The sequence below is a fragment of the Trematomus bernacchii genome, unplaced genomic scaffold, assembly GCF_902827165.1.
Source record: "Trematomus bernacchii unplaced genomic scaffold, fTreBer1.1, whole genome shotgun sequence".
In the NCBI taxonomy this organism is placed as follows: Eukaryota; Metazoa; Chordata; class Actinopteri; order Perciformes; family Nototheniidae; genus Trematomus; species Trematomus bernacchii.
In genome coordinates, this window is record NW_022988043.1 from 4,347,590 (window position 1) to 4,366,015 (window position 18,426).

The 18,426-nt window shown below is 39.6% G+C and overlaps 2 protein-coding genes across 3 annotated transcripts; both read left to right on the plus strand.

Annotated features, from left to right (window-relative positions):
• The first annotated feature begins 962 nt into the window (after positions 1 to 962).
• LOC117472787 (hibernation-specific plasma protein HP-55-like) lies at positions 963 to 4,680 on the plus strand. Its single transcript, XM_034118190.1, has 6 exons — positions 963 to 1,096; positions 2,407 to 3,046; positions 3,663 to 3,733; positions 3,852 to 4,045; positions 4,192 to 4,339; positions 4,414 to 4,680. Exons 2-6 carry the CDS (start codon positions 2,413 to 2,415, stop codon positions 4,606 to 4,608), a joined length of 1,242 nt encoding a protein of 413 aa, XP_033974081.1. The 5' UTR covers positions 963 to 1,096; positions 2,407 to 2,412; the 3' UTR covers positions 4,609 to 4,680.
• A 6,847-nt stretch (positions 4,681 to 11,527) lies between these two features.
• Positions 11,528 to 15,249, plus strand: LOC117472359 (hibernation-specific plasma protein HP-55-like). 2 transcript variants are annotated; one of them, XM_034117506.1, is made up of 6 exons: positions 11,528 to 11,628; positions 12,943 to 13,582; positions 14,232 to 14,302; positions 14,421 to 14,614; positions 14,761 to 14,908; positions 14,983 to 15,177. In XM_034117506.1, the coding sequence occupies exons 2-6, from the start codon at positions 12,949 to 12,951 to the stop codon at positions 15,175 to 15,177; spliced, it is 1,242 nt and encodes a 413-aa protein (XP_033973397.1). In that variant the 5' UTR covers positions 11,528 to 11,628; positions 12,943 to 12,948. The 2 variants fall into 2 exon arrangements, with proteins under 2 accessions (XP_033973397.1, XP_033973396.1); XM_034117505.1 differs by lacking the exon at positions 11,528 to 11,628 and having other exon boundaries at positions 12,949 to 13,582; positions 14,983 to 15,249.
• Positions 15,250 to 18,426: the final 3,177 nt, after the last annotated feature.

An 18,426-nucleotide genomic window follows, 5' to 3' on the forward strand; every position in this document is an offset into this window, starting at 1 on the left:
TAATCGAGGTTTCCTCCGACAGCTCATCAGACTGGACGGCCAGCTCTTTGGCAAACACTGAACGCTGCTGGGTAGCATGTTGAGCAGATCCAGAACATGAGGGAAATAACATGGTAAAGAAAGCTCAAGTGTGCCGCGTATTATTATATTTTGAGATACACTGATTTAAAAGCACTTCTAGTACTACTATTTATATATATTCTGTCAATTTGTACATGTTAATGAATTGTGTGTGTTTTTTTTTTTAAATGTCTTGCAGACAATCGGTGCTACAGAAACAATATCACATCAAATACATATTTTATTAAAAAAAGCAGTTTCTTTACAAGTCCATGTGTGCAAAGTGTCTATTCTGAGAGACTAGTTGTGAGACATGTTTCCATATGTTTCTGTTTCAATGAGTTTCAGAGATAGTACTAATCTTTTCAGCATCTGTTGAGCTGCCTCTTGTTGCATTCTGAACTGATTTAATCCCTGCTTTTTTCTTTTATGGGCAAGGCTTAATTTTCTTGATCAGCTTTTAAATGCCATCAGTTACCTCAGGCTCTGTTTGATTCTGCTTGTCTTTTTTGGCTTCAATCTGCTTTGTTTATGTCCTCTGAGAGGGAAGCTTTGCTTTAGTTTTCAGAGATCTGATTTTTTATGTATAGGGCATATGCAAAAGAAATGTTCTTGTTAGGTGCAAGTATCACAGAATGATTGCTAAGATGGTATTCTCGCACTTTTGCTCATACTGCTACTCTTTGACGCCAAAGTACGACCTATAATAGTTTGAATAAAGATGTAACTTATGTCGGTTCACTAATTAACAGGGGAGTGCGAAAATAGGCACTTATCACTAACATATTTTTGTACATGCTGATGACAGTGGTAGCTTGACTTGTGCTTTTATCCGTGCAGTTTGATTCCATGGTTAGTCAGTAATAGTAATCATTACACAGACTTACTGCTACACAGAGCAAATTTGGGAGCAGAGCAAATATGAGGTTGAGATGATGAATAAACAAAGACAAAGTTCAGCAGCTCTGATCAGTCTTATAAAAGGGAAGTCTCCCTCTGACCTGCCTGTGCTTCCCTCTGCTTCAACCAGGAGAAGGTAAGTAAAAAGATTCAGAGAGCTCATATAACATGTTTATGTAAACACACGTTTGAATACTCTTTCAAAAGTGAAAAACTATGTATGACACTATGTGTGAGATGTCCCTGTGTACACCGGAATTGAAAATATTTAACATCTGCAACATGTTTCAAATGTAAATGTAGAGTTGTTAAAAATGACTATTTGTATCCCTCTTTTGATGTATTATTTTAAATTCGGGAATTTTAAAAACTATCTAATTTAAGTACTATTTATCAAGAGTTTCATGTATAATGTCAATGAGTTTAACAATCAGAAAAATCTACACATTTTCTGTGTTGTTGTAAATCAAATGTCATTGACAGTAACTGAACAACCCACCTACTTATTAGATTCTAATAAAATAAAAATATTCTAATTTAAACGTGTTTTAAGCCCTGATTGGTGCACAGACACACATGACATCTGCTTTCTAAATAAACCAGTATTGTCAAAACCAATTTAAAAAACAATGCAAAGAATTTGCTAAACATGGCGTGTACAGTAGGAACCTCTTCTGTGTCATTAGAGGGTTAGGAAAATATGTGTAAGGCCTTTAAAACAATATCTTTAAAGTGGACCTATCATGCTATATTTGAAACATATATTGTAGGGCCATACCTATATAAAACATGTCTGTGAAGTTTTTTTTTCAAAATACCAAACAGATCATGCATTTTAGCCATGCCTCATTTCGCTCTATTTGCTCTTTTCCAGCCCTGTTTTTGCAAGGGCTGATTCTACTTTTGTGGCAGACTACAGCGCCACTTACAGGCCTGGCATATGTACTACAGCGTCTCCAGCGCTTTCGAGCAGTCTCTCATTCCCCTGATAGGTGGAGAGTTGCCCATATAGGCGGAGCACCCCTTTTCTGATGTCAGAAAAATTCAAATAATAATCAGCTCCGTTGCAGCCCCGTTTTTAGAGATTTGGGTATGGAGGAAAAGAGAGAGGGTTGTGTTTTCTGACACTTGGTGAGTTCCCTGACACACCGGGGACACATATTCATGTATAAAAGACGTACAAAAGTGCATTTTGCATGATAGGTCCCCTTTAATGTAGCTTCTAGGAAAATCAGTCGACTAGTGTTTCTCAAAAAATGTCTTCTTCTTTGCCTTGCTATTGGATTGTAGATATTAATGGGGGACATAGAGGGGAAGACAGGCCGCAAAGGTCAGTTTTGAACTCTGGAGGGACGCCTGCTAAAGAGGCAGAACCCCCCCCCCCCCTCCCAGCAGCAAATATTGTGTAATCCAAATTAACAATGTACTTTTTAACTTTGGTCTTAGTTCACAATGATGCATGCCGCCTTGGGGATATGGATCTTATCAGCAGTGATCTGCGTGGGGAGAGGAGATCACCATTATGGCCACAGTCAGGGAGACCAGAACACTGGACCTGAACCCAGCGCCGCCAGCCTCTCTCTAGTGAATTCAGCAAACAAACAGTTCTCCTTTGAATTGTACAGCAAGTTAGCAGCTCATAATGACTCAGCGGGAAAGAACATCTTCTTCTCCCCAATCAGTGTGTCTCACGCCTTGGCTGCCTTGTCCGTAGGAGCACGGAGTATGACCCACAGTCAGATATTCAGCGGCTTAGGTTTCAACAGCACCCTCTTGACACAGGAAGAAGTTAATCAAGCTTTCCATAAACTTCTAGAAGAGACAAACAGCCCATCTCAGAAAGAAGTCAGCGAAGGGACTGCTGTATTTATAGACAACCGCCTCAAGCCAAAGCCTGAGTTCCTGGAGACCTTGAAGCAGTCTTACTTTGCAGAGGGGTTCAATGTCGACTTCACCCAAACCGCAGAAAGTGCCAATACCATCAATAAGTATGTGGAGGACAAGACCAACGGGAAGATAGAGAAACTTGTCGAGAGCTTGGATCAAAGCACAGTCATGTATCTCATCAGCTACATCTACTACAAAGGTATCAGGTTTCATGAGAAGAAGAAGCAGATCTGTTTTTTTTGTTTTTTTTTACACATTTAGAGCTGCAACCCCGAAGCAAAACAGCATTTTTCAATCTATTCATTCAGGGCTGTTTTGCTTTCACACAAAAATCCACATTTATTTATTATTTATTCATTTTACTAACTTTTGCATCTGTAGATTTCTCCTGAATCCATTTAGACTTTATCATGAATGTGAATAATCAAATACAACATTTTTAGAAAAAGATGTCTTGTTGATTCCAAAGTGACATTGTTTATTTTAGTATTTTTTACGCTATTCACTCTTAGTGTCTTGCGACTTATGCTTACACTTTGTCTCTTTGAAGGCAGTAAACTCTAGATGATTTTTTGTCATACTTTGAGCCAGAAATCTCCATTTCACTAGCAATTACGTACACCAAAGTTTTACTCCGATCTATATTCTGAAGGTTTTAACAGAGGGGTTTGTTCTTAGTTATAGCCTGGTCTATGTGATTCCTAAAAACATCGCAAAAATATTATTTTCCCCAAAATATCCTCTTTTAAACCCTTTATTACTGGTTAAAATGTTAACCACAACATTTGTTTTACTACCTGCTCATCATCCAACAGGAAATTGGGTGACTCCATTTGATGCTATGCTAACCAAGGAGGATATCTTCAATGTGGATGACAACAACAAGGTTCAAAGATGCAGCATTTAGCCAGAATGGTTTTGAGTCTCAGTAAATATAAATAATTGAGCATCCTTGTATGCGTGTCTTTTCTGATCCAGACACCTCATGTTTGATATTTTCCCAGGTTGCAGTCCAGATGATGAATATGGAGGACACTTTTGATTCCTATTACGACCAGGCAATCAGCACGTCAGTCCTCCACTTGCCCTTCAACAGCACCTACTCCATGCTGCTGATGTTGCCTGACGACATGGCAACGCTGGAGTCGACCATTTGCCCAGGGCATGTCACCAAATGGCTGAAGGGGATGAGTCAAAGGTTTGGACAAATCTAAAATCATCATCAATTTCTTGGTTTCTAACATGGAAGGTTTGACACTGTAAAAAACTCAGCTGTGTCCTGGTAGATCAGTTATTTCTGTCAGATCATAACTTATTGTTTGCCTATTTCTTATTTTATTTTAGGAGATATGATGTCTTTATTCCAAAGTTCTCCATCAAGACCTCCTACACACTGAACGATATGCTGATCTCAATGGGAATGACCGACATGTTTAGTGATCTTGCAGATTTGAGTGGCATTTCAGAGGGGCAAAAACTGGCAGTCTCAGACGTAAGATCACATATTTCACACACATTTTCTTCCCTACATTCCACCCATCTAACTTTATCTCTGTTTCACTGCAGGTTGTGCACCAAGCCACCCTTGATGTCGGTGAGGCCGGAGCCACCGCTGCAGCAGCCACAGACTTCGAGATCACAGATATGGCCTTCCAGAATATCCCTGTCTTGAAGTTCAATCGTCCATTTATGGTTACCATTGTTGAACGCATCACAGAAAACATCCTTTTCTTGGGCAAGATCATCAACCCGAAAATCTGATGGGATAAGCAGATTTGTATTTGCTTGAGCACAGCAGTGACATCACATATAAAAAACCCTAAAAAAAATGTTGTTCTTTGATCTTTATTTTGTGTTGCAGAAACAAAGAGTATTTGTTCTAGTTTGTGAAGGTCAAATTAGGCTGGGATGAAAATATTAGTAACAGCTATCAGCTTTTATTACACATGCAATAAAATCAGAGACTTTGTAGATTATTTATTAGTTTATGCTCTAACTATCTTTTCTGCAGTTTCTTCCTAAAAAAACAACCCATGTTTTCATGGCAGAACACTTATTTATATATTTCTCTCATATATATATTAACCCTTTTTTCTAAGATGTTTAATACATGTGGGGTATGTGCTACTGAAGAGGATATTTATTGTTAAGAAAATAATACAAAAAATAGATTCATTATGAATTAGGCATATTTAATGCAAATTATTGGTGAATTTAGGACGAATCTATAGACTCGTACAAATAAAAAACATATAAATGAATACATACAATTAACAACTAAGTGTGTATTTTTACATGCTTTTACAGTAGTTCGCAATAGTATTACAAATTAACTAAGTACTGTATTGTTATGTTGTGTTTGTACTATAAGTATATTTTAATTCTAATTCTAATTCTGCTTTAACTTGGGTAATATTTTTGAATTCAGTATTTTTGCTTGTAAGTGAGTATTTGTACTCTGTGGCATTCTACTTTTTAAATGTTTAAATTGTAAAAATATCTAAGTAGCCAATTTATTTCCTCCATCAATTCAATTGTTTGCCTGTAGTCTCCTCGTGGGGCTTCTAATGGCGCATTTCCACTACACGGTCAGCCTCGGCCACACTCGGTACGGCTCGGTACGGCTTGGCCGCGTTGGGCCTTAACAGGGCCGACTCACTTCATGCTGCGCTTCCATTACAGTTTAGGAACTGGGGTAGTTACTATAGTAACGCAGTGTAGGCGGAGCCGTGACGTCATCTTCATTGAGAACTCCAGAAACACAACACAGCCGTTAGCTGTTAGCACTCAGAGCTCACAGCTCCTTATATATGTTCAGAAACTCGACAAAAGTTAAACAAGTACAAACCACAGACTGCCTGTGTCATGGTGAATACAGTCGCTGCTTTATTTATGTCTGTATAGGCCGTTGTTGTGAGTGTGGACGGTCAGAGCATATACTGCGTTAGCTTAGCCAATCTCCATCTAGAAAAACACGCATTTTAAAAGGTTTTTCGCCTGCCGTCTGTCTGCAGACTTGACAAAGCATTAATTCATGGTTTTTACTAACTGGTATCAGTATGTTGTTACTTCGGCATCATTTTGAAACGTGTATTACAATTAAATCACGGTCAAATATGTCCATCTTGTTGTAGTTCTAGCCCTCTTGCCAGCGCTCCTCTCTCTAGTTTAGCATACTCAGCCCGACTCAGCCCTGTTTGTTGGCCCCGATAGAACCACAATTTTCTAGGGCCAGAAAAGAGGTGAAAAAGTGGCCCCGCGCCGTGCCGCGCCGGGACTAGGCCTAGTGGAAGCACAACCAAAAAAGGGGACGGCACGACACGGCACGCTTAAAGCGAGCTCCGCGCTGCAGTGGAACTGCGCCATTATTATACATCCATGGCTGTGGCTGGCAGCAACGCACCTCGTGTAGTCTGTTCTGCTGGAATGAACAAATCCCAAGAAGAAGAAGTTTTTCGTGTTTTGATTGGACGGCTGTTGAGACATGGCCGAAACAACGGGAGAGGGACCTCAAGGAGCCCCGGCCCCGGCCCCGGCCCCGGCCCCGGCCCGGCCCCGGCCCCGGCCCCGGCCCCAGCTCCAGGCCGGGCCGGACCCCAACCCCTGAGCGATAACCCCAGCCTCGCCAAGGTCCAGCTGGTCATGGCCAGAATGATGCTGCTGCAGGAAGACGTGGATGAGTTTGTTGGCAGAAAGTCGGACAAGAGTTATCGTGTTCTGGAGGAGCTGCTGACCAAAGAGCTGCTGCTGCTGGACTCTGTGGAGACTCAAGGACAGGAGACTGTCCGGCAAGCCCGAAAGGACGCTGTGCAGAAGATCCAGGCCATATTGGACCAGCTGGAGAAGAAAGCCTTCTGAACTGGACTTATTTACTGGTTTGTCGGTGTCTAAGTCTTGCTGTTTTCCTCTTCCAGATCTTCCATGGACACAATGAAGGTCTACTCTTCTCTATTCTTCTCTCTGAGGGTTTTTCCACAACCATGATAATAAAGTTGTACATATTATAAGTGACTTTGAATCTCAGTGAGTGACTCTGCTGGACACACAACCTGACACTCTTACTCAGCTTTTTCTGTAATGTCATGCCTTTGCCAGCATAATGCAGGGCTGAGTGACAGAGAGATGAATGTCTTCACATTTTCATGCTGTCCCTCAGGATTGTGGGTGGGTCCGATCCTACATCTAAGAACTTCATTCCCCGTCTATTATTACATCTCATAGTCCGTTTGCATGATATGTCTCCAACCCTGATAGAGGCTAAACAGTTAGTTGTCCATAGTGCTCCCAGCCCTGCATGCACTATCTGAAGATTGCTGTCCCTATTATTCCAGATTTTGGATGAAATGTCCTCCTACCTGCGGACCTAGAATCCAACCTATATATGAATGCCATGTATTTTACTCTAGGAACTACTGTTATTACAGATACATAAGGAACACTTTAAGAACTACTTGAAAAACTGATACATTTGGAACACTTGGAATATATAAATAACTATAGGAAAGTTAATTGTATTTTCAGGATTATGTGTTCAATATTTTGCTGTAAAAGATAAAGGAAAGGATAAACATTTTCAGTAATGTTTTTTGCTTAAGGACAATATTGATCGCAGCACTTTGTTTCTGTTTACTGCCGCACCAATATCCTGTTTTCCACAATTATTAGTTTTCTTGTGTAGAGTAGACTCTCTTTTTTTTTTTCAATCATCTTGATGTGTTGATTTAGAAAAAAAGGAGTGCCATATTTCAGGGGATGGTTTTATATAATTAGAAAAAAAATAAAATTAAGATGACAAGCTTTGCATGAAAAAAAACACCTGTCATATGTGTTCATTTTCCTGTGCTGTTATGTTTTATGGAGCACAACTGTACAGTTTCAGATGTAATGCATGTTTCCAACACAAGATGGAAATCCTTGCCTGACAAGTATTGAAATTGAGAAAATAACAGAGAAATAATTAAATGTCAATATATTTTCTAAACTGTGATCAAATGAATTTATTATCTTTCTCGCTGTTTATTATTGTTCAAAGATAGACGTTACAGAGCGAATTTAAGACATATTTAGCTCTATATTAAAAATGGCAATTGATAAAAGCCAGTTTCATACTTAAGTGGAAATGGAAACAACATTTTAAAAGTGGAAACAGACTTCTCATCACTCCCCCTGCTAGTCTTTTCAAATGGTGTTAGTGCCATCACCACAGTCGCAAAGTCAACTGTTACTTCAGTTATTCCACTATCCACCCTTTCCATTTCAGGGGATAATTACTGCTAATAACCTAACACGGGTTTACTACCAAGGAAAACTCAATCGCAATCCCTTTCCTGTTGCAGTTGTACAATACAGGATTCCTTTTTGACGTTAAAGCCTTTATTCTCCCAGTAAATCGCACCAAGCAAGGACAGATTTGTATAGGGAAGGCAAGGCTAAAATGCAACCAGTCAAAATGCAAGGGGTCATTATTCTGAAGCAATCTATGTACTATCAACATTTATTTGTAATTATAAACGTTAAAGACAAAAATGTATATTGCTTCTTTAAAGAATTGAAAAATAGCCTGGTTTTGGTTGTCGAGTGGAAACTGCGGCATGGGTCCAAACTCACTCCATCTGCCACTCAGCACACAGGCCTTTAAATAGACAGCTATTTTAATGCAAAAGCACAACCCAGGCCCCCATGGGCGTGGGGCTCGGGATAGATTTAATGTGAGGGTCAAATGGCCTGACAAACCTTAGAGCACCCTGTGCCGAGTACATCTGAGGCAAAGAAGCCGGAGCCTAGAATCACCTGGGTCATTTGTGCTGGTAGTTTGACACAGTGGTTTTAAAAAGCCTGTTGGAAAAACTGTATTTTCCTCTGATAGACGTGGCCTCAAACTGCATGTACGTTTTTTCTTTTTGACTTTTTGTAACGTACTTTTAAAGGACCAGAAGTTGCCTCATAGAAAACCCTGTGCTAAGAGAAGCACACAGAAAATCTGATGTCCTACACATCCAAACTTCCCGTGTCCTGGAATGATACGCCTCCCCATCGGAAGGTGGAAATTGACCTGAGTTCACCTGGATTGGCAGTGTTTGAGTTGGAAAGACTCTTGTTTACAGGCAAAGCAATCATCAGCCATGCAGACGAAGTGTGGCCAAGGCTTTATATCGGTGACCAGTAAGTTACTCACTTTTTATCCAGCCGATTGCCTCACTAAAGTGGAGCATGTCCTTGTAACTTTTTGCTGTGTACTATATTTTTCAAAATATCGTGTGTGAGACATTTCAACAAATATGACCCAAGTCTAGAGTTTGATACAGTCCACATAGGCGTAAGAGGAACAGATCATAAATCAGATTTAAATGGGGTATGAGTTAGTTAAGACCCCCCCATGTTGCATTCCGCATTGGGAGCATGCGTAAACTACAGTTATGCTATGTGAGAGTTTCCACTGATGTGTTGGCATGAAAGCATGTCTCGGTCATGCATGATTCCAACTTGCATGTCTGGAATTGTCTTTTAAATATCAATTATCACTATGAAATACTTTACATGCATGTGTTTCCTCGAGAAACACCTGCTCTGTTTGTCTGTATATTCGACCTGTTATATGTGAATTCAGAGTTTTGCGCTTTTCAGGAACAGTGCAGAGAACCGGGCCGATCTCACCAAGCATCGAGTCACACACATCCTGAACGCAGCTCACAGCAAACGGGGGGTGCAGCCAGACATCTACGAGTGCATGGAGATCACATACATGGGCATAGAGGCTCATGACTCCTGTGGCTTTGACATGAGCGTCAACTTCAGGGCAGCAGCAGACTTCATCCACAGGGCTCTCAGCAGAGGAGGTGAGGGGAGGGGTAGAACATTAATTTAAAGGCAGTTGTCTAATAAAAATAATCTTCAACTGGCAAAATGGTTTCAGATTATTAGCCGAAATATACAGTTAAACTGATTCCACACAAATGAGACATGAATAGGTTAACTGTAGATCTAAAAGACTACAATACACTGATCTGGTCTGCAGAGTAGCTTAAGAAACTCACAAAAATCATCAGTTAAATGATAAATTGTACTCCTATCATGATTTCTCCGCTAATCCCTTTCTACTTTGTTTCAAGAAACAAATGTGTTTCTTTTAAGCTCACAGAGACACACAGGATGCAGGACTTCTTAGCTTCTTAGCTTCACCTCAGTTTATATCAAGTGTTTTCTATTTACCAAATACTTTATATCTTTATTGTGACAGTATTGTTGGGCCAACCATTCATGATTTCACAAAATCTTTACACAATTACAATTTTTATAAATAAAATTATAAGTGGGTGGAGCCAAATAATACAAGAGTTTGGTCAATCAAGAAAATGAAATCACTTTACTGTAATTTAGCCTTTCAACTTAGGATAAGACAACACTTACAATTATCCAAAATATGAAACAATATCTAATTTCACCATATTGATAAAGTATAGATATGATATGGCCCAGCCCTCATTGCTATGTTTCTATGTTTCCCAGGCAAAGTGTTGGTGCACTGCCATGTAGGAGTGAGCCGCTCTGCCACCCTGGTCCTGGCTTACCTGATGCTGAAGCACAACCTGAGCCTCGTGGAGGCCATCTGTGCGGTGAAACAAAACCGGGGGGTCATCCCTAATCGAGGTTTCCTCCGACAGCTCATCAGACTGGACGGCCAGCTTTTTGGCAAACACTGAACGCTGCTGGGTAGCATGTTGAGCAGATCCAGAACATGAGGGAAATAACATGGTAAAGAAAGCTCAAGTGTGCCGCGTATTATTATATTTTGAGATACACTGATTTAAAAGCACTTCTAGTACTACTATTTATATATATTCTGTCAATTTGTACATGTTAATGAATTGTGTGTGTGTTTTTTTTAAATGTCTTGCAGACAATCGGTTCTACAGAAACAATATCACATCAAATACATATTTTATTAAAAAAAGCAGTTTCTTTACAAGTCCATGTGTGCAAAGTGTCTATTCTGAGAGACTAGTTGTGAGACATGTTTCCATATGTTTCTGTTTCAATGAGTTTCAGAGATATTACTAATCTTTTCAGCATCTGTTGAGCTGCCTCTTGTTGCATTCTGAACTGATTTAATCCCTGCTTTTTTCTTTTATGGGCAAGGCTTAATTTTCTTGACCTGATCAGCTTTTAAATGCCATCAGTTACCTCAGGCTCTGTTTGATTCTGCTTGTCTTTTTTGGCTTCAAGTTGCTTTATCCACATGAACACATTTTAATACAATGAGCCAATCTGCTTTGTTTATGTCCTCTGAGAGGGAAGCTTTGCTTTAGTTTTCAGAGATCTGATTTTTTATGTATAGGGCATATGCAAAAGAAATGTTCTTGTTAGGTGCAAGTATCACAGAATGATTGCTAAGATGGTATTCTCCCACTTTTGCTCATACTGCTACTCTTTGACGCCAAAGTACGACCTATAATAGTTTGAATAAAGATGTAACTTATGTCGGTTCACTAATTAACAGGGGAGTGAGAAAATAGGCACTTATTACTAACATGTTTTTGTACATGCTGATGACAGTGGTAGCTTGACTTGTGCTTTTATCCGTGCAGTTTGATTCCATGGTTAGTCAGTAATAGTAATCATTACACAGACTTACTGCTACACAGAGCAAATTTGGGAGCAGAGCAAATATGAGGTTGTGATGATGAATAAACAAAGACAGAGTTCAGCAGCTCTGATCAGTCTTATAAAAGGGAAGTCTCCCTCTGACCTGCCTGTGCTTCCCTCTGCTTCAACCAGGAGAAGGTAAGTAAAAAGATTCAGAGAGCTCATATAACATGTTTATGTAAACACACGTTTGAATACTCTTTCAAAAGTGAAAAACTATGTCTGACACTATGTGTGAGATGTCCCTGTGTACACCGGAATTGAAAATATTTAACATCTGCAACGTGTTTCAAATGTAAATGTAGAGTTGTTAAAAATGACTATTTGTATCCCTCTTTTGATGTATTATTTTAAATTCGGGAATTTTAAAAACTATCTAATTTAAGTACTATTTATCAAGAGTTTCATGTATAATGTCAATGAGTTTAACATTCAGAAAAATCTACACATTTTCTGTGTTGTTGTAAATCAAATGTCATTGACAGTAACTGAACAACCCACCTACTTATTAGATTCTAATCAAATAAAAATATTCTAATTTAAACGTGTTTTAAGCCCTGATTGGTGCACAGACACACATGACATCTGCTTTCTAAATAAACCAGTATTGTCAAAACCAATTTAAAAAACAATGCAAAGAATTTGCTAAACATGGCGTGTACAGTAGGAACCTCTTCAGTGTCATTAGAAGGTTAGGAAAATATGTGTAAGGCCTTTAAAACAATATCTTTAAAGTGGACCTATCATGCTATATTTGAAACATATATTGTAGGGCCATACCTATATAAAACATGTCTGTGAAGTTTTTTTTTCAAAATACCAAACAGATCATGCATTTTAGCCATGCCTCATTTTGCTCTATTTGCTCTTTTCCAGCCCTGTTTTTGCAAGGGCTGATTCTACTTTTGTGGCAGACTACAGCGCCACTTACAGGCCTGGCATATGTACTACAGCGTCTCCAGCGCTTTCGAGCAGTCTCTCATTCCCCTGATAGGTGGAGAGTTGCCCATATAGGCGGAGCACCCCTTTTCTGATGTCAGAAAAATTCAAATAATAATCAGCTCCGTTGCAGCCCCGTTTTTAGAGATTTGGGTATGGAGGAAAATAGAGAGGGTTGTGTTTTCTGACACTTGGTGAGTTCCCTGACACACCGGGGACACATATTCATGTATAAAAGACGTACAAAAGTGCATTTTGCATGATAGGTCCCCTTTAATGTAGCTTCTAGGAAAATCAGTCGACTAGTGTTTCTCATGTAAAAAAATGTCTTCTTCTTTGCCTTGCTATTGGATTGTAGATATTAATGGGGGACATAGAGGGGAAGACAGGCCGCAAAGGTCAGTTTTGAACTCTGGAGGGACGCCTGCTAAAGGCAGAACCCCCCCCCACCCCTCCCAGCAGCAAATATTGTGTAATCCAAATTAACAATGTACTTTTTAACTTTGGTCTTAGTTCACAATGATGCATGCCGCCTTGGGGATATGGATCTTATCAGCAGTGATCTGCGTGGGGAGAGGAGATCACCATTATGGCCACAGTCAGGGAGACCAGAACACTGGACCTGAACCCAGCGCCGCCAGCCTCTCTCTGGTGAATTCAGCAAACAAACAGTTCTCCTTTGAATTGTACAGCAAGTTAGCAGCTCATGCTGACTCGGCGGGAAAGAACATCTTCTTCTCCCCAATCAGTGTGTCTCACGCCTTGGCTGCCTTGTCCGTAGGAGCACGGAGTATGACCCACAGTCAGATATTCAGCGGCTTGGGTTTCAACAGCACCCTCTTGACACAGGAAGAAGTTAATCAAGCTTTCCATAAACTTCTAGAAGAGACAAACAGCCCATCTCAGAAAGAAGTCAGCGAAGGGACTGCTGTATTTATAGACAACCGCCTCAAGCCAAAGCCTGAGTTCCTGGAGACCTTGAAGCAGTCTTACTTTGCAGAGGGGTTCAATGTCGACTTCACCCAAACCGCAGAAAGTGCCAATACCATCAATAAGTATGTGGAGGACAAGACCAACGGGAAGATAGAGAAACTTGTCGAGAGCTTGGATCAAAGCACAGTCATGTATCTCATCAGCTACATCTACTACAAAGGTATCAGGTTTCATGAGAAGAAGAAGCAGATCTGTTTTTTTGTTTTTTTTCACACATTTAGAGCTGCAACCCCGAAGCAAAACAGCATTTTTCAATCTATTCATTCAGGGCTGTTTTGCTTTCACACAAAAATCCACATGTATTTATTATTTATTCATTTTACTAACTTTTGCATCTGTAGATTTCTCCTGAATCCATTTAGACTTTATCATGAATGTGAATAATCAAATACAACATTTTTAGAAAAAGATGTCATAGTAAATAAGTGTCTTAATGTAAGTAATCAACTTGTTGATTCCAAAGTGACATTGTTTATTTTAGTATTATTTACGCTATTCACTCTTAGTGTCTTGCGACTTATGCTTACACTTTGTCTCTTTGAAGGCAGTAAACTCTAGATGATTTTTTGTCATACTTTGAGCCAGAAATCTCCATTTCACTAGCAATTACGTACACCAAAGTTTTACTCCGATCTATATTCTGAAGGTTTTAACAGAGGGGTTTGTTCTTAGTTATAGCCTGGTCTATGTGATTCCTAAAAACATCGCAAACATTTTATTTTCCCCAAAATATCCTCTTTTAAACCCTTTATTACTGGTTAAAATGTTAACCACAACATTTGTTTTACTACCTGCTCATCATCCAACAGGAAATTGGGTGACTCCATTTCATGCTATGCTAACCATGGAGGATATCTTCAATGTGGATGACAACAACAAGGTTCAAAGATGCAGCATTTATCCAGAATGGTTTTGAGTCTCAGTAAATATAAATAATTGAGCATCCTTGTATGCGTGTCTTTTCTGATCCAGACACCTCATGTTTGATATTTTCCCAGGTTGCAGTCCAGATGATGAATATGGAGGACACTTTTGATTCCTATTACGACCAGGCAATCAACACGTCAGTCCTCCACTTGCCCTTCAACAGCACCTACTCCATGCTGCTGATGTTGCCTGACGACATGGCAACGCTGGAGTCGACCATTTGCCCAGGGCATGTCACCAAATGGCTGAAGGGGATGAGTCAAAGGTTTGGACAAATCTAAAATCATCATCAATTTCTTGGTTTCTAACATGGAAGGTTTGACACTGTAAAAAACTCAGCTGTGTCCTGGTAGATCAGTTATTTCTGTCAGATCATAACTTATTGTTTGCCTATTTCTTATTTTATTTTAGGAGATATGATGTCTTTATTCCAAAGTTCTCCATCAAGACCTCCTACACACTGAACGAAGTGCTGATCTCAATGGGAATGACCGACATGTTTAGTGATCTTGCAGATTTGAGTGGCATTTCAGAGGGGCAAAAACTGGCAGTCTCAGACGTAAGATCACATATTTCACACACATTTTCTTCCCTACATTCCACCCATCTAACTTTATCTCTGTTTCACTGCAGGTTGTGCACCAAGCCACCCTTGATGTCGATGAGGCCGGAGCCACCGCTGCAGCAGCCACAGGCTTCGACATCACAGATATGGATTTCCAGAATATCCCTGTCTTGAAGTTCAATCGTCCATTTATGGTTACCATTGTTGAACGCATCACAGAAAACATCCTTTTCTTGGGCAAGATCATCAACCCGAAAATCTGATGGGATAAGCAGATTTGTATTTGCTTGAGCACAGCAGTGACATCACATATAAAAAACCCTAAAAAAAATGTTGTTCTTTGATCTTTATTTTGTGTTGCAGAAACAAAGAGTATTTGTTCTAGTTTGTGAAGGTCAAATTAGGCTGGGATGAAAATATTAGTAACAGCTATCAGCTTTTATTACACATGCAATAAAATCAGAGACTTTGTAGATTATTTATTAGTTTATGCTCTAACTATCTTTTCTGCAGTTTCTTCCTAAAAAAACAACCCATGTTTTCATGGCAGAACACTTATTTATATATTTCTCTCATATATATATTAACCCTTTTTTCTAAGATGTTTAATACATGTGGGGTATGTGCTACTGAAGAGGATATTTATTGTTAAGAAAATAATACAAAAAATAGATTTATTATGAATTAGGCATATTTAATGCAAATTATTGGTGAATTTAGGACGAATCTATAGACTCGTACAAATAAAAAACATATAAATTAATACATACAATTAACAACTAAGTGTGTATTTTTACATGTTTTTACAGTAGTTCGCAATAGTATTACAAATTAACTAAGTACTATATTGTTATGTTGTGTTTGTACTATAAGTATATTTTAATTCTAATTCTGTTGTGCTTTAACTTGGGTAATATTTTTGAATTCAGTATTTTTGCTTGTAAGTGAGTATTTGTACTCTGTGGCATTCTACTTTTTAAATGTTTAAATTGTAAAAATATCTAAGTAGCCAATTTATTTCCTCCATCAATTCAATTGTTTGCCTGTAGTCTCCTCGTGGGGCTTCTTATTATACATCCATGGCTGTGGCTGGCAGCAACGCACCTCGTGTAGTCTGTTCTGCTGGAATGAACAAATCCCAAGAAGAAGAAGTTTTTCGTGTTTTGATTGGACGGCTGTTGAGACATGGCCGAAACAACGGGAGAGGGACCTCAAGGAGCCCCGGCCCCGGCCCCGGCCCCGGCCCCGGCCCCGGCCCCGGCCCCGGCCCCGGCCCCGGCCCCGGCCCCGGCCCCGGCCCCGGCCCCGGCCCCGGCCCCAGCTCCAGGCCGGGCCGGACCCCAACCCCTGAGCGATAACCCCAGCCTCGCCAAGGTCCAGCTGGTCATGGCCAGAATGATGCTGCTGCAGGAAGATGTGGATGAGTTTGTTGGCAGAAAGTCGGACAAGAGTTATCGTGTTCTGGAGGAGCTGCTGACCAAAGAGCTGCTGCTGCTGGACTCTGTGGAGACTCAAGGACAGGAGACTGTCCGGCAAGCCCGAAAGGACGCTGTGCAGAAGATCCAGGCCATATTGGACCAGCTGGAGAAGAAAGCCTTCTGAACTGGACTTATTTACTGGTTTGTCGGTGTCTAAGTCTTGCTGTTTTCCTCTTCCAGATCTTCCATGGACACAATGAAGGTCTACTCTTCTCTATTCTTCTCTCTGAGGGTTTTTCCACAACCATGATAATAAAGTTGTACATATTATAAGTGTCTTTGAATCTCAGTGAGTGACTCTGCTGGAAACACAACCTGACACTCTTACTCAGCTTTTTCTGTAATGTCATGCCTTTGCCAGCATAATGCAGGGCTGAGTGACAGAGAGATGAATGTCTTCACATTTTCATGCTGTCCCTCAGGATTGTGGGTGGGTCCGATCCTACATCTAAGAACTTCAATCCCCATCTATTATTACATCTCATAGTCCGTTTGCATGATATGTCTCCAACCCTGATAGAGGCTAAACAGTTAGTTGTCCATAGTGCTCCCAGCCCTGCATGCACTATCTGAAGATTGCTGTCCCTATTATTCCAGATTTTGGATGAAATGTCCTCCTACCTGCGGACCTAGAATCCAACCTATATATGAATGCCATGTATTTTACTCTAGGAACTACTGTTATTACAGATACATAAGGAACACTTTAAGAACTACTTGAAAAACTGATACATTTGGAACACTTGGAATATATAAATAACTATAGGAAAGTTAATTGTATTTTCAGGATTATGTGTTCAATATTTTGCTGTAAAAGATAAAGGAAAGGATAAACATTTTCAGTAATGTTTTTTGCTTAAGGACAATATTGATCGCAGCACTTTGTTTCTGTTTACTGCCGCACCAATATCCTGTTTTCCACAATTATTAGTTTTCTTGTGTAGAGTAGACTCTCTTTTTTTTTTTCAATCATCTTGATGTGTTGATTTAGAAAAAAAGGAGTGCCATATTTCAGGGGATGGTTTTATATAATTAGAAAAAAAATAAAATGAAGATGACAAGCTTTGCATGAAAAAAAACACCTGTCATATGTGTTCATTTTCCTGTGCTGTTATGTTTTATGGAGCACAACTGTACAGTTTCAGATGTAATGCATGTTTCCAACACAAGATGGAAATCCTTGCCTGACAAGTATTGAAATTGAGAAAATAACAGAGAAATAATTAAATGTCAATATATTTTCTAAACTGTGATCAAATGAATTTATTATCTTTCTCGCTGTTTATTATTGTTCAAAGATAGACGTTACAGAGCGAATTAAAGAAATATTTAGCTCTATATTAAAAATGGCAATTGATAAAAGCCAGTTTCATACTTAAATAGAAATGGAAACAACATTTTAAAAGTGGAAACAGACTTCTCATCACTCCCCCTGCTAGTCTTTTCAAATGGTGTTAGTGCCATCACCACAGTCGCAAAGTCAACTGTTACTTCAGTTATTCCACTATTCACCCTTTCCATTTCAGGGGATAATTACTGCTAATAACCTAACACGGGTTTACTACCAGGGAAAACTCAATCGCAATCCCTTTCCTGTTGCAGTTGTACAATACAGGATTCCTTTTTGACGTTAAAGCCTTTATTCTCCCAGTAAATCGCACCAAGCAAGGACAGATTTGTATAGTGAAGGCAAGGCTAAAATGCAACCAGTCAAAATGCAAGGGGTCATTATTCTGAAGCAATCTATGTACTATCAACATTTATTTGTAATTATAAACGTTAAAGACAAAAATGTATATTGCTTCTTTAAAGGGGACCTATCATGCAAAATGCACTTTTGTACGTCTTTTATACATGAATATGTGTCCCCGGTGTTCCAGGGAACTCACCAAGTGTCAGAAAACACAACCCTCTCTATTTTCCTCCATACCCAAATCTCTAAAAAAGGGGCTGCAACGGATCTGATAAAAACTGATCCAGATTTGAACACTTTCCTGACGTCAGGACAGTGGCGCTACGGCTATTGGGCCAACT

Bases quoted from the DNA above. Each gene is read 5' to 3' on its own strand.
- LOC117472787 (XM_034118190.1), top strand. From the start codon at position 2,413: ATGATGCATGCCGCCTTGGGGATATGGATCTTATCAGCAGTGATCTGC. The intron at 3,734-3,851 runs GTTCAAAGATGC...ATATTTTCCCAG, and splicing joins ATGTGGATGACAACAACAAG to GTTGCAGTCCAGATGATGAA. The intron at 4,046-4,191 runs GTTTGGACAAAT...ATTTTATTTTAG, and splicing joins CTGAAGGGGATGAGTCAAAG to GAGATATGATGTCTTTATTC.
- LOC117472359 (XM_034117506.1), top strand. From the start codon at position 12,949: ATGATGCATGCCGCCTTGGGGATATGGATCTTATCAGCAGTGATCTGC. The intron at 13,583-14,231 runs GTATCAGGTTTC...ATCATCCAACAG, and splicing joins CAGCTACATCTACTACAAAG to GAAATTGGGTGACTCCATTT. The intron at 14,909-14,982 runs GTAAGATCACAT...GTTTCACTGCAG, and splicing joins AAAAACTGGCAGTCTCAGAC to GTTGTGCACCAAGCCACCCT.